We start from the raw sequence: 13,095 nt of genomic DNA, 5'->3' as shown, positions 1-13,095 counted from the left end.
CTACTTTTTGTGTATACCTTACCTTGATTTGTACCTGTCTTTTTCAGGGCACAGACCATATAAGTCTGCCCAGCACTATCCCCGCCTCCCAACCACCAGCCCTGCCTCCCACCACCGGTTCTGGCACAGACCGTATAAGTCTGCCCAGTACCATCCCCGCCTCCCGCCACCGGCTCTGCCACCCAATCTCGGCTAAGCTCCTTAGGATCCATTCCTTCTGAACAGGATTCCTTTATGTTTAACACATAAGCGCCTATCCGGCATGTACACACATATCTACATACATATGTGTGTATATGCTAGGATTCTGAACATTTATGTGCGTAACTAGTGTGTAAATGTTAGCACCTGTTTTATAGGATTACTTCCACACTGCCTTAGCACAGATCTGGATCACGGGAGGAGACAGCATCTGTACTAGGGAGGACAAAAGCAATTCTCTGAGGTGCCCTTTTACAAAGGTGCGCTGAAAATTGGCCTGCAGTAGTGTAGACGCGTGTTTTGGGCACATGCAGAATCATTTTTCAGCGCATCGGTAAAAAATGCCTTTTAAAATTTTTTGCTGAAAATGGATGTGTGGCAAAATGTGGCAAAATGAAAATTGCCGCACATCCATTTTGGGTCTGAGATCTTACCACCAGCCATTGACCTAGCAGTAAAGTCTCACTCGGTAACCGGGTGAGAATGACCTACACGTGTCAAATGCCACTTGGCACGCGTCCAATATGCATGTCCGAAAATAAAAATTCTTTTTCGGATGCGCATATCGGACGCGCACCAAAAATGAAATTACCTCAAGAGCCATGTGGTAGCCGGGTGGTAACTCCATTTTGGCGTGCATTGGGCGCGCATAGACGCTTATGCGGCTTAGTAAAACGGCCCCTGAATAACAGAACCACTTTTAGTGCCAACAAGTATTTTCACATCAACCTCAGGGTCTGTGTCTTTGTACCTGAGCCATCAGGGGTGGAGCGAACGTAGGTAGGTAACATTTTCACACTGGCTTCCTCATGGGTCTCCAGCCTCAGCCCTCGTTCCATCTCCTTCTGTATTCGACGCATAACTTTGCGCAGGTCGTCCTCCTTCAACTGGAACTCTGACAGGATCTGATCCACCTGAGAGGTAGAAAAAGAGATACATGGTAACTGGATACACCTCCCTCTGTCTAATGAGTGAGAACATACCAGCAGCAGTATATCAATACAAAGAGGCTGAGAACAACACCGTAGGCGAAAACAAAGGCAATGCCAGGTGGAAGAACATCTGATCAATAGCAGACAACCAGAAGTAGCAACACAAAGTTAATAAACACAAAAACTCAACACCAACGTGTTTCAGCAATTGCCTGTATCAGGGCTATAAACAAATATCTAAAAAAATACAATTAAATAAACATATATAACATGCAAATTCTAATAACACATAAAATATAAATAAATACATAAAAATGGATCCATACTGCTGAAGAAGCAATATTCTCCAAATACTTGGTATACTGAGAGGGGCATAATCGAACGCGAACACCTATCTCCATGGGCGTCTATGTCCGAAAACGGGTACGTGAAGAGGTGGGACAGACCGTATTTTCGAAAAAATGGACGTTTTTCAGCTGGGCGTTTGTTTTTTTTTAGCGATAATGGAAACTAAAAACGTCCAGCTCAAAAACGTCCTAATCCGAGCCATTTGGTCATGGGAGGGGCCACGATTCGTAGTACACTCGCCCCCCTGACATGCCAGGACTCCAACTGGGCACCCTAGAGGTCAGTGCGGTGGACTTCAGACAACGCTCCCACATGCATAGCTCCCTTACCACGGGTGCTGAGCACCCAACCCCCCTCCCCCAAAACCCACTACCCACAAATGTACAACACTACCATAGCTCTTAGGGGTGAAGGGGGCACCTACATGTGGGTACAGTGGGTTTTGGATGCCTCCCATTTACCAGCACAAGTGTTACAGGTAGGGGGGATGGGCCTGGGTCCACCTGGCTGAAGTGCACTGCGGTACCCACTAAAAGTGCTCCAGGGACCTGCATACATGCAGGCCTCTAGGACTTGTTGCTGCTATATAACATTGGCACACCAGTTGACACCTGAAGACTAATCTCTCCGAAAACGTCCTTTATTGGAATAAGCACGCTTACTCACAGTTAACTGCAGATCAGAGGTTCTGCCCCACTGGCAACGAGTCTCCCTGGTACTGAGATTAGCAGTAGGTCCAAGCTGGCAGAATGGTGTACAATGCCCTCTTTCAGCAACATTCAAGGTAAGAACTAAGTTCTGTAACGTGGCTAACACGTGAAAGGGATCTAAAACTGGCTTACAAAAATGGCCACTACCTCATGGACTACCGGAAACAAAACAGGGCACACTCTGACTCAGTAAGCAGGGGGAAAAGCACCATGGGAGTAGAGCCTACCAACAGGGCCGGTCTTAGCAAGTGCGGGGCCCTATGCAGACCAATTTGGTGGGGCCCCATCCTAGCCCCGCCCCCGCCCCACCCATTGATAAGATTATTCAATTTTTAGAAAATTTTCTATTTATGAAATTTCAAATAAAGACAAATGAAGCTAAACTTGTACAGAAAAACTGATTGAAATAATAAGCACAATCTAATATAATAAAACGCACCGTGAACGTTCTAATGAGGACAACGTTCTGAAGTCACTAAAAAACACTCGCTGAAGGGTTCGTGGGGTTCGTGGGGTTCGTGGAGTTCGTGGCGTTCGTGGTGTGAAGCCACCCAGCCGTCTCTGCCCTGCCCTCGCGTCAAACGTCATGACGTCGAGGGCGGGGAAAACACACAGATCGCGAGGGCAGAAAAAAAAACTAACGGTGCGTTTTACTATATTACATTTACCTCTGTGGTGGCGGTTCCGGCAGCGCAGCGTCAGGGAAGGAGGCGGCGCTCCCGACGTCTAGCCTTCCCTTCGCTGTGTTCCGCCTTCTTCTGACACAGCGAAGGGAAGGCTAGACGTCGGGAGCGCCGCCTCCTTCCCTGACGCTGCGCTGCCGGAACCGCCACCACGGAGGTAAATAAAAAAAATTAAAAAAAAAAAAGGGATGTGGGTGGGCAGCAAAGTTGAACACTGGGAGCAGGAGGGCAGGGGAAAAACGACAGCATGGATGCGAAGAGGAGGGGGGGGGGAAGAAGAGGGCGGGCCAGGCTGGGACATGGGACAGAGAGGAGCATGGATGCGAGGAGGGGTCATGGAAGGAAGAGAGGGGAATTACATGAAAAGGAAGAATGGAGGGGGCAGGGGACAGAGGAGCATGGATGGACATGGATTGGAAGGGCAGGACTCAGGGAGAGGGGAATTGCTGGATAGGGATGAATGGAGGGGACAGATGGGCATGGATGGATATGGATTGCAGGACAGGCCTCAGGCAGAGAGGGGAAATGCTGGATAGGGAAAAATGGAGGGGCCAGGTGACAGAGGAGCATGGATGGACATGGATTGGAAGGGCAGGACTCAGGGAGAGGGGAATTGCTGGATAGGGATGAATGGAGGGGACAGATGGGCATGGATGGATATGGATTGCAGGACAGGCCTCAGGCAGAGAGGGGAAATGCTGGATAGGGATGAATGGAGGGGACAGATGGGCATGGATGGATATGGATTGGGAGGGCAGGCCTCAGGGAGAGAGGGCAATTGCTGGATAGGGAAAATGGAGGAGCCAGGTGACAGATGAGCATGGATGGGCATGGATTGGAAGGGCAGGACTCAGGGAGAGGGGAATTGCTGGATAGGGATGAATGGAGGGGACAGATGGGCATGGATGGATATGGATTGCAGGGCAGGCCTCAGGCAGAGAGGAGAAATGCTGGATAGGGATGAATGGAGGGGGCAGGTGACAGAGAAACATGGATGGCCATGGATTGGGAGGGCAGGGCTCAGGGAGATAGGGGAATTGCTGGAAAAGGATGAATGGAGGGGGCAGGGGACAGATGGCCATGGATTGGGAGGGCACGGCTCACACTCTCTCTCTCATATACAATGTCTTTCTGACTCTCCCTCTCACACACTCTGTCTCACACTGTATCACATTCACTCTCTATGTGCCACACAGTCACTCACACACTCGCTTGGTCTCATACACTCACTCTCACAGAGAATCTGTGTCTCACACACACTCTCTCTCTCGCCCACACACACACACTCTCTCTCACACTGTGTCTCACATACATACTTGCACACACTCTCATTCTCACACACACACTCTCTCACAAACACACTCACACCCAGACTCACTCTCTCTCACACACACTCACACTTTCACTCTAACTCTCAAACAGTCACTCTCACATACACTCTCCCAAACATACACACTCCAAGGAAAACCTTGCTAGCGCCCGTTTCATTTGTGTCAGAAACGGGCCTTTTTTACTAGTGCTATCATGAAACCCCCCACCCTCCCAAGAAATTATTCAGTTCAAGTCCACAATTAGTAGTTTCAATTCTCATAACCCCGGGGGGTCAGAGGTGCGGACACACAATCTCTCCACTGCAAAACACTATACACAAACTTGTGCAAAAACACAGTCAGAACCTTACCAAACCATAACAGCACTAATTCCAAGGACAGGACGAGCTACAACCTTATGCATGGAAAGGCAGAACTGTAATTACACCAGGCTCTAAAACACCAATACACTACCTTGTGAAAAAAAAGGGCTGCAAATACTACACGCTAGCAGGATACTGTACCTTGATTACACATGAAAAACACATGACACAACAAATATGAAGGCAAAATACTGAATGGAAAGTTACCTCAAGAAGTCAGACTCAGCATGCAGCAATACTAGAAAAATTGAAACTTACATGCAAAATATCACAGATGCACATTTCTAAAAGCTGACATATTCCAATTAATAAATTCTGAATAAAATACTTTTTTTCTACCTTTGTCTGATCATTTAGTTTTTCTATTCGCTTTGGTCCCAGTGTCTTCTGTTTTATGCACTGTCTTCTTTCCGTTTGATATTTTTTCTCTCACCATGTCCACCATCCTCCTGTGTCCTTATGTGTTCTGTCTACCATCTGTAGCCCCCTGTCCCTATCCTTTCAACAGTTTCAGCATCTGCCTTCAAAGTGTTCCGATCCAGCCCTTAAATTCAACAATTTCCCCTCCATCCACATCCAGGATTTCTCCTCTCTCCCCTCCACTCCATTTCCAGAAATTTCTCCTCTCCCTGGGCCCTGCCATCCCATCCAAGCCCATCCTTGGCCTTCTCTGCCCTTCCCTCCTCCATCCACATCCAGCAATTCTCCTCTCTCCCCTCCCCTCCATTTCCAGCAATTTCTCCTCTCTCTGGGCCCTACCATCCCATCCAAGTCCATCCTTGGCCCTCTCTGCCTTTCCCTCCTTCATCCACATCCAGCAATTCTCCCCTCTCCTCCATTTCCAGCAATTTCTCCTCTCCCTGGGCCCTGCCATCCCATCCAAGTCCATCCTTGGCCCTCTCTGCCCTTCCCTCCTCCATCCACATCCAGCAATTCTCCTCTCTCCCCTCCCCTCCATTTCCAGCAATTTCTCCTCTCCCTGGGTCCTGCCATCCCATCCAAGTCCATCCTTGGCCCTCTCTGCCCTTCCCTCCTCCATCCACATCCAGTAATTCTCCCCTCTCCCTTCCCCTCCATTTCCAGCAATTTCTCCTCTCCCTGGGCCCTGCCCTCCCATCTGTTCCTCTCTCCCCTGCCCCCCTCCATTCACCCATGTATCCAGAAATTCCCCTCTCTCCCTGAGCCCTGCCATCCCATCCATGTCCCTCTTTCCCCTGCCCGCCCTCTTCTCTCCCCCACGATCGATCCCTTTCCTTTTTTGCTTTTAAATTTACCTCCAGTCCGGCAGCGTCAGTGAAAGCGCTCCCAGTAAAAGCGCTTCTCTTCGCTGTGTCCCGCCTTCTTGACATCATCTTGACTTTACTTGACGATGTGTACAGACAAACGGACCCTGCATCAAGCACTATTGCTTAAGTGAAATGTGCCAAAAAAACTTACATGTTTGAAAAGAGGTCAGTTTCTAACAGACAAAGGCAACATAGTACTCACATCTATCCCCAAAAATACTACCAACAAGATCAGTGATATCACAAATTATAGACCAGCAGCCTCAATACCACTACTGACCAAAACGATGGAAGGTCTAGTAACACAGCAACTAACGGAATACTTGAAAAAATTCTCAATTCTTCATAAATCCCAATCAGGTTTCAGACTGCAATACAACACTGAGACGGTCATAACCACCCTGATAACGAAATTCAGAAGTATAATATGCCAAGGACAAAATGTATTACTACTGCAATTCGACATGTCAAGTGCATTCGACCTAGTAGATCACACCACACTAATGACACTGCTCGACAACATAGGAATCTGTGGTGCAGTGGCAACATGGTTCAATGGCTTCCTAAAGACCAGATCCTACATTGTAAAGATGTCCAACCAAACATCAGTCTCATGGATCTCAGACTGCGGGGTACCAAAGGGATAGCCAATATCACCAATACTGTTCAATGTAATGATGACACCACTCAGAAAAAAACTGGAATTAATGGGTTTCAACCCATTTATATATGCATACGATGTCACCATCTTCATACCTTTCCAAAACAATATCACAAACATACAGGACAAAAATTAAAAAAGGATTGTACCTCATGGAAGAATGGGCAAAAACTTTCAAACTCAAACTGAACAGAGACAAAACCAAATTCCTAGTACTATCCAGCCCATACAACCCCACATCCTACCAAAAATTCACACTCAACCAACAAACATACCACATCGAAACACAACTTAAAATATAAAGAATCATTCTCGACAAACATCTAACACTGGACAGTCAAATATCAGCAGTAACATCAAAATGCTTCAGAACACTATAGAAACTGAGAAGAATAACAGACTATTTCCCTAGACAATCTTTCCGGATACTGGTCCAATCAACGATACTATCGCAACTAGACTACTGCAATGCAGCATACATAGGGTGCTAGGTAAACACACTAAAATTGCTGCAAATAGTGCAAAACATGGCAGCAAGACTGATTTTCAAGAAATAAAAATATGAAAGAGCAACCCCACTGCTTGAAACAGTACATTGGCTACCAGTCAAGGCAAGAATATTTTTCAAAGTGAGCACCCTAATCTTCAAGATACTATTTGGAATGGCACCCAAATATATGCTTAACATGATTGAACTATCCCCAAGAAGTGCAAGCCCAGTAAACAGAAACTATCCACTTCTACATTTACCCAACTGCTAAAACACCATCTACAAAACTATCTACACAGCAGGATTTAGCTATCAGGGTTCTAAATGGTGGAACTCGATACCAAAAAACATAAGAACCATCACAAATCTCCTCCAATTCAGAAAAGAAATGAAAACCTACCTCTTCAAAAACAATTCTACAGCTAATCACAAAGATATTGTCGCCTTCCTTTCAAATCTACCTCTTCAAAAACTATATGAATACACATCAGCAAAATTCTACAACTGAACCCAAAAGCTACCACTACCTTCTCCTCTTCAAAAACTCTATGAATAACCACATGAACTATAGTTGCCTTCTCCACATTGCACAACACTATTGTAACTCCACCAAAATGTAAATTGTAAGCCACTTTGAACTGAAATTTGTTTTTGGATAATAGTGGGATACAAGAATACATAAATAAATAAATAGGTAAATAAAATAAATTATAGATATCAGTTCATCTCAGCAAATCTTGACTGAGAACATAATATCTGACATCCCACTAACATCTTCCATCTTTGTGAGCAGTTTACTTTCTGTGCACAGCTTCTGCAGTATATATACCAACTGATATTATCCACAGGAGTGGAGGAGTGATTAGAACTACATGCTACAACACGGACTCTTCCCCAAAGACAAAGGAAATATACTACTTACACCTATACCCATAAGTACATAAGTACATAAGTAATGCCATACTGGGAAAAGACCAAGGGTCCATCGAGCCCAGCATCCTGTCCACAACAGCGGCCAATCCAGGCCAAGGGCACCTGGCAAGCTTCCCAAACGTACAAACATTCTATACATGTTATTCCTGGAATTTTGGATTTTTCCAAGTCCGTTTAGTAGCGGTTTATGGACTTGTCCTTTAGGAAACCGTCCAACCCCTTTTTAAACTCTGCTAAGCTAACCGCCTTCACCACTTTCTCCGGTAACGAATTCCAGAGTTTAATTACACGTTGGGTGAAGAAAAATTTTCTCCGATTTGTTTTAAATTTACTACACTGTAGTTTCATCGCATGCCCCCTAGTCCTAGTAGTTTTGGAAAGCGTGAACAGAAGCTTCACATCCACCTGTTCCACTCCACTCATTATTTTATATACCTCTATCATGTCTCCCCTCAGCCGTCTCTTCTCCAAGCTGTATAGCCCTAGCCTCCTTAGTCTTTCTTCATAGGGAAGTCGTCCCATCCCCGCTATCATTTTAGTCGCCCTTCGCTGCACCTTTTCCAATTCTACTATATCTTTCTTGAGATGCGGCGACCAGAATTGAACACAATACTCAAGGTGCGGTCGCACCATGGAGCGATACAACGGCATTATAACATCCTCACACCTGTTTTCCATACCTTTCCTAATAATACCCAACATTCTATTCGCTTTCTTAGCCGCAGCAGCACACTGAGCAGAAGGTTTCAGTGTGTTATCGACAACGACACCCAGATCCCTTTCTTGGTCCGTAACTCCTAACGTGGAACCTTGCATGACGTAGCTATAATTCAGGTTCTTTTTTCCCACATGCATCACCTTGCACTTGCTCACATTAAACATCATCTGCCATTTAGCCGCCCAGTCTCCCAGTCTCGTAAGGTCCTCTTGTAATTTTTCACAATCCTGTCGCGATTTAACGACTTTGAATAACTTTGTGTCATCAGCAAATTTAATTACCTCGCTAGTTACTCCCATCTCTAAATCATTTATAAATATATTAAAAAGCAGCGGTCCTAGCACGAACCCCTGAGGAACCCCACTAACTACCCTTCTCCATTGTGAATACTGCCCATTTAACCCCACTCTCTGCTTCCTATCCTTCAACCAGTTTTTAATCCACAATAGGACATTTCCTCCTATCCCATGACCCTCCAATTTCCTCTGTAGCCTTTCATGAGGTACCTTGTCAAACGCCTTTTGAAAATCCAGATACACAATATCAACCGACTCCCCTTTGTCCACATGTTTCTTCACTCCTTCAAAGAATTGAAGTAAATCGGTCAGGCAAGATTTCCCCACACAAAAGCCATGCTGACTTGGTCTCAGTAATCCATGTCCTCGGATGTGCTCTGTAATTTTGTTTTTAATAATAGCCTCTACCATTTTCCCCGGCACCGACGTCAGACTCACCGGTCTATAATTTCCCGGATCTCCCCTGGAGCCTTTTTAAAAAATGGGTGTTACATTGGCCACCCTCCAATCTTCCGGTACCACGCTCGATTTTAAGGATAAGTTGCATATCACTAGCAGTAGCTCCGCAAGCTCGTTTTTCAGTTCTATCAATACTCTAGGATGAATACCATCCGGTCCAGGAGATTTGCTACTCTTCAGTTTGCCGAACTGCCCCATTACGTCCTCCAGGTTTACCGTGAAGTCAGTAAGTTTCTCCGACTCGTCCGCTTGAAATACCATTTCCGACACCGGTATCCCACCCAAATCTTCCTCGGTGAAGACCGAAGCAAAGAATTCATTCAGTCTCTCCGCTACGTCTTTGTCTTCCTTGATCGCCCCTTTTACCCCTCGGTCATCCAGCGGCCCAACCGATTCTTTTGCCGGCTTCCTGCTTTTAACATACCGAAAAAAATTTTTACTATGTTTTTTTGCCTCTAATGCTATCTTTTTTTCATACTCCCTCTTGGCCTTCTTAATCTGCGCCTTGCATTTGTTTTGACACTCCTTATGCTGTTTCTTGTTATTTTCAGACGGTTCCTTCTTCCATTTTCTGAAGGCGTTTCTTTTAGCCCTAATAGCTTCCTTCACCTCACTTTTCAACCAGGCCGGGTGTCTTTTGGACTTCCGTCTTTCTTTTCTAATTTGCGGAATATGTATGGCCTAGGCCTCCAGGATGGTATTTTTGAACAGCGTCCACGCCTGTTGTACAGTTTTTACTCTCTCAGTTGCCCCCCTAAGTTTTTTTTTTACCGTTCTTCTCATTTTATCATTGTCTCCTTTTTTAAAGTTAAACGCTAACGTATTTGACTTACTGTGTACAGTTACTTCAAGGTCGATGTCAAAACTGATCATATTATGGTCACTGTTATCAAGCGGCCCCAGTACCATAACGTCCCGCACCAGATCATGCGCTCCACTAAGGACCAAGTCTAGAATTTTTCCTTCTCTCGTCGGCTCCTGCACCAGTTGCTCCATAAAGCTGTCCTTGATTTCATCAAGGAATTGTATCTCTGTAGCGTGTCCCGATGTTACATTTACCCAGTCTATATTTGGATAATTGAAGTCACCCATTATTATCACATTGCCCATTTTGTTCGCGTCTCTGATTTCTTTTATCATTTCTGTGTCTACCTGCTCATCCTGGCGAGGCGGACGGTAGTACACTCCTATCACCATTTTTTTCCCTTTTATACATGGAATTTCAACCCACAGAGATTCAAAGGTGTGATTTGTGTCCTGCTGAATTTGTAATCTATCTGAGTCAAGGCTCTCGTTAATATACAATGCTACCCCTCCACCAGTCCGGTCCACCCTATCACTACGATATACTTTGTACCCCGGTATGACAGTGTCCCACTGGTTATCCTCCTTCCACCAGGTCTCAGTAATGCCTATTATATCCAATTTTTCATTTAGTGCAATATATTCCAACTCTCCCATCTTATTTCTTAGACTTCTAGCATTTGCATATAGACATTTCAGAGTATGTTTGTTGTTCTTATTTGCATGATGCTTAGTACCTGACACTATTGATTTGACATCTTTTGTCTGATCTTTAGTTGTATTTAAGGGCACCTGGCCTACCATGGTCTGTTGTGCAACCTCACTATCCAGAAACCCTATCTTCCCTGTTTGCGAGGTATCTTTGCAAGATACCTTTTCCCGAACCATGCGCTTTTGAGCGACTGTCGGCCTTCCCCCCATTTCTAGTTTAAAAGCTGCTCTATCTCCTTTTTAAATGCCGACGCCAGCAGCCTGGTCCCACCCTGGTTAAGGTGGAGCCCATCCTTACGGAATAGGATCCCCCTTCCCCAGAATGTTGCCCAGTTCCTAACAAATCTAAAACCCTCCTCCCTGCACCATCATCTCATCCACGCATTGAGACTCTGGAGCTCTGCCTGTCTCTTGGGCCCTGCACGTGGAACAGGTAGCATTTCAGAAAATGCTACCCTAGAGGATCTGGATTTGAGCTTTCTACCTAAGAGCCTAAATTTGGCTTCCAGAACCTCTCTCCCACATTTTCCTATGTCATTGGTACCCACATGTACCAAGACAGCAGACTCCTCCCCAGCACTATCTAAAATCCTATCTAGGTGACGCGTGAGGTCCGCCACCTTCGCACCAGGCAGGCAAGTCACCAGGCGATCCTCACGTCCACCAGCCACCCAGCTATCTATATGCCTAATGATCGAATCACCAACTACAACAGCTGTCCTAACCTTTCCCTCCCGGGCAGCACTTGGAGACATATCCTCAGTGCGAGAGGATAGTACATCCCCTGGTGGGCAGGTCCTGGCTACAGGAGTACTTCCTACTTCACCAGGGTGATGCTCTCCTTCTAGGAGACCTCCCTCCTCCAAGGTAGCACAAGGGCTACTAGACTGGAGGTGGGACCTCTCTACAACATCCCTGTAGGTCTCCTCTATGTACCTCTCTGTCTCCCTCAGCTCCACCAAGTCTGCTACTCTAGCCTCAAGAGAACGGACATGTTCTCTAAGAGCTAGGAGCTCTTTGCATCGGGCGCAAACATATGACATCTCACCAACTGGGAGATAATCATACATGTGACACTCAATGCAAAAGACTGGATAGCACCCCTCTCGCTGCTGGACTGCTGACTCCATCTTAGTGTTTTTGAGTTTTCCAATATTTTAAAACTTGCTACAGTATTAAGGATATTAGCCTAATATAAAAGTGTCTTTTACTTTATATAGTGTATTGTATGATTTATTTAGTATTTCCTTCTTAGATGGTAATGAAATGTATTTAAAACTCTATAAGAGCACTCCTTGCTTGTTACCCTAATTACAATAACTGACTATAAATGAGGAGTTGTCCTAGGGGTGGGTGGGTGGGAATACTAAATTAGATCCTGCAGTGGCTGTTAGATTCTATCTGTTAATGCTGTGGTACAAGGCTTTTAAAACTAAGTGGAAAATACTATGGAGATTAGCTGTTTTCTGTTAGCTGTTGAAATTTGCTTTTTAAGTTTGCCTAACACTAACCTACAATTCCTCCTTTAAACCCCAATCTTTAAGTTCCCAAAGCACCAGCAAAGTAGCGTTCACTTACCAGAGAAATGTCCTCTTCTCTCAGAACTTCTCAGAAAGAAAGTTCAGTAGGACCTTCCCTCTTTATATACTTTTGAATCTAAGGGGCCTCTTTTGAGCAACCTATGCAAGTATTCTACTTCCCCCACACCTTAATTATCACTTAATTGAGGTCACTGGATGAGCTAACTCTCCAGCAGCCAAGGTAAAGAAAAATAACTGCCGTTTAAAGGAGTTCCTACCTCTAGAAAAGGTTTCAGTTTAAAACTAGGTCACTGGATGAGCTAACTCTCCAGCAGCCAAGGAAAAGAAAAATAACTGCCGTTTAGAACAAAGGAGTTCCTACCTCTAGAAAAGTTTCAGTTTAAAACTATGTGGAAAATGCCTATTTCTAGAGAAAAGTTCAGTTTAAAACTGTGGGGAAGGGGTTTATACACTATGGCAACTAGTTAATGGTGCTTGCTTTTCTCTCTCTCTCTCTCTCTCTTTCTCTTTTTATTCCTCTAAACTAGGCCCTGCTTGCTTTTCCCCCTCTCTCTCTCTTTTTATTCGCCCTTAATACTAAATTAGATCCTGCAGTGGCTGTTAGATTCTATCTGTTAATGCTGTGGTAC

General features: G+C 45.2%; 1 protein-coding gene across 3 annotated transcripts in view; it reads right to left on the bottom strand.

Moving 5' to 3' along the window:
• The window catches only part of GCK (glucokinase), an 86,176-nt gene that overhangs the window by 30,857 nt on the left and 42,224 nt on the right, over window positions 1-13,095 (bottom strand). For all 3 annotated transcript variants that reach the window (XM_030201760.1, XM_030201762.1, XM_030201761.1), the window contains exon 2: window positions 953-1,115. In XM_030201760.1, the coding sequence (XP_030057620.1) occupies window positions 953-1,115 (163 nt within the window). The remainder of the gene's footprint in view (window positions 1-952; window positions 1,116-13,095) is intronic.

Source organism: Microcaecilia unicolor, chromosome 4 (genome assembly GCF_901765095.1).
Source record: "Microcaecilia unicolor chromosome 4, aMicUni1.1, whole genome shotgun sequence".
NCBI lineage: Eukaryota > Metazoa > Chordata > Amphibia > Gymnophiona > Siphonopidae > Microcaecilia > Microcaecilia unicolor.
Note: the sequence above shows the minus strand (reverse complement) of the source record. Positions and strands in the feature narration are given on the sequence as shown.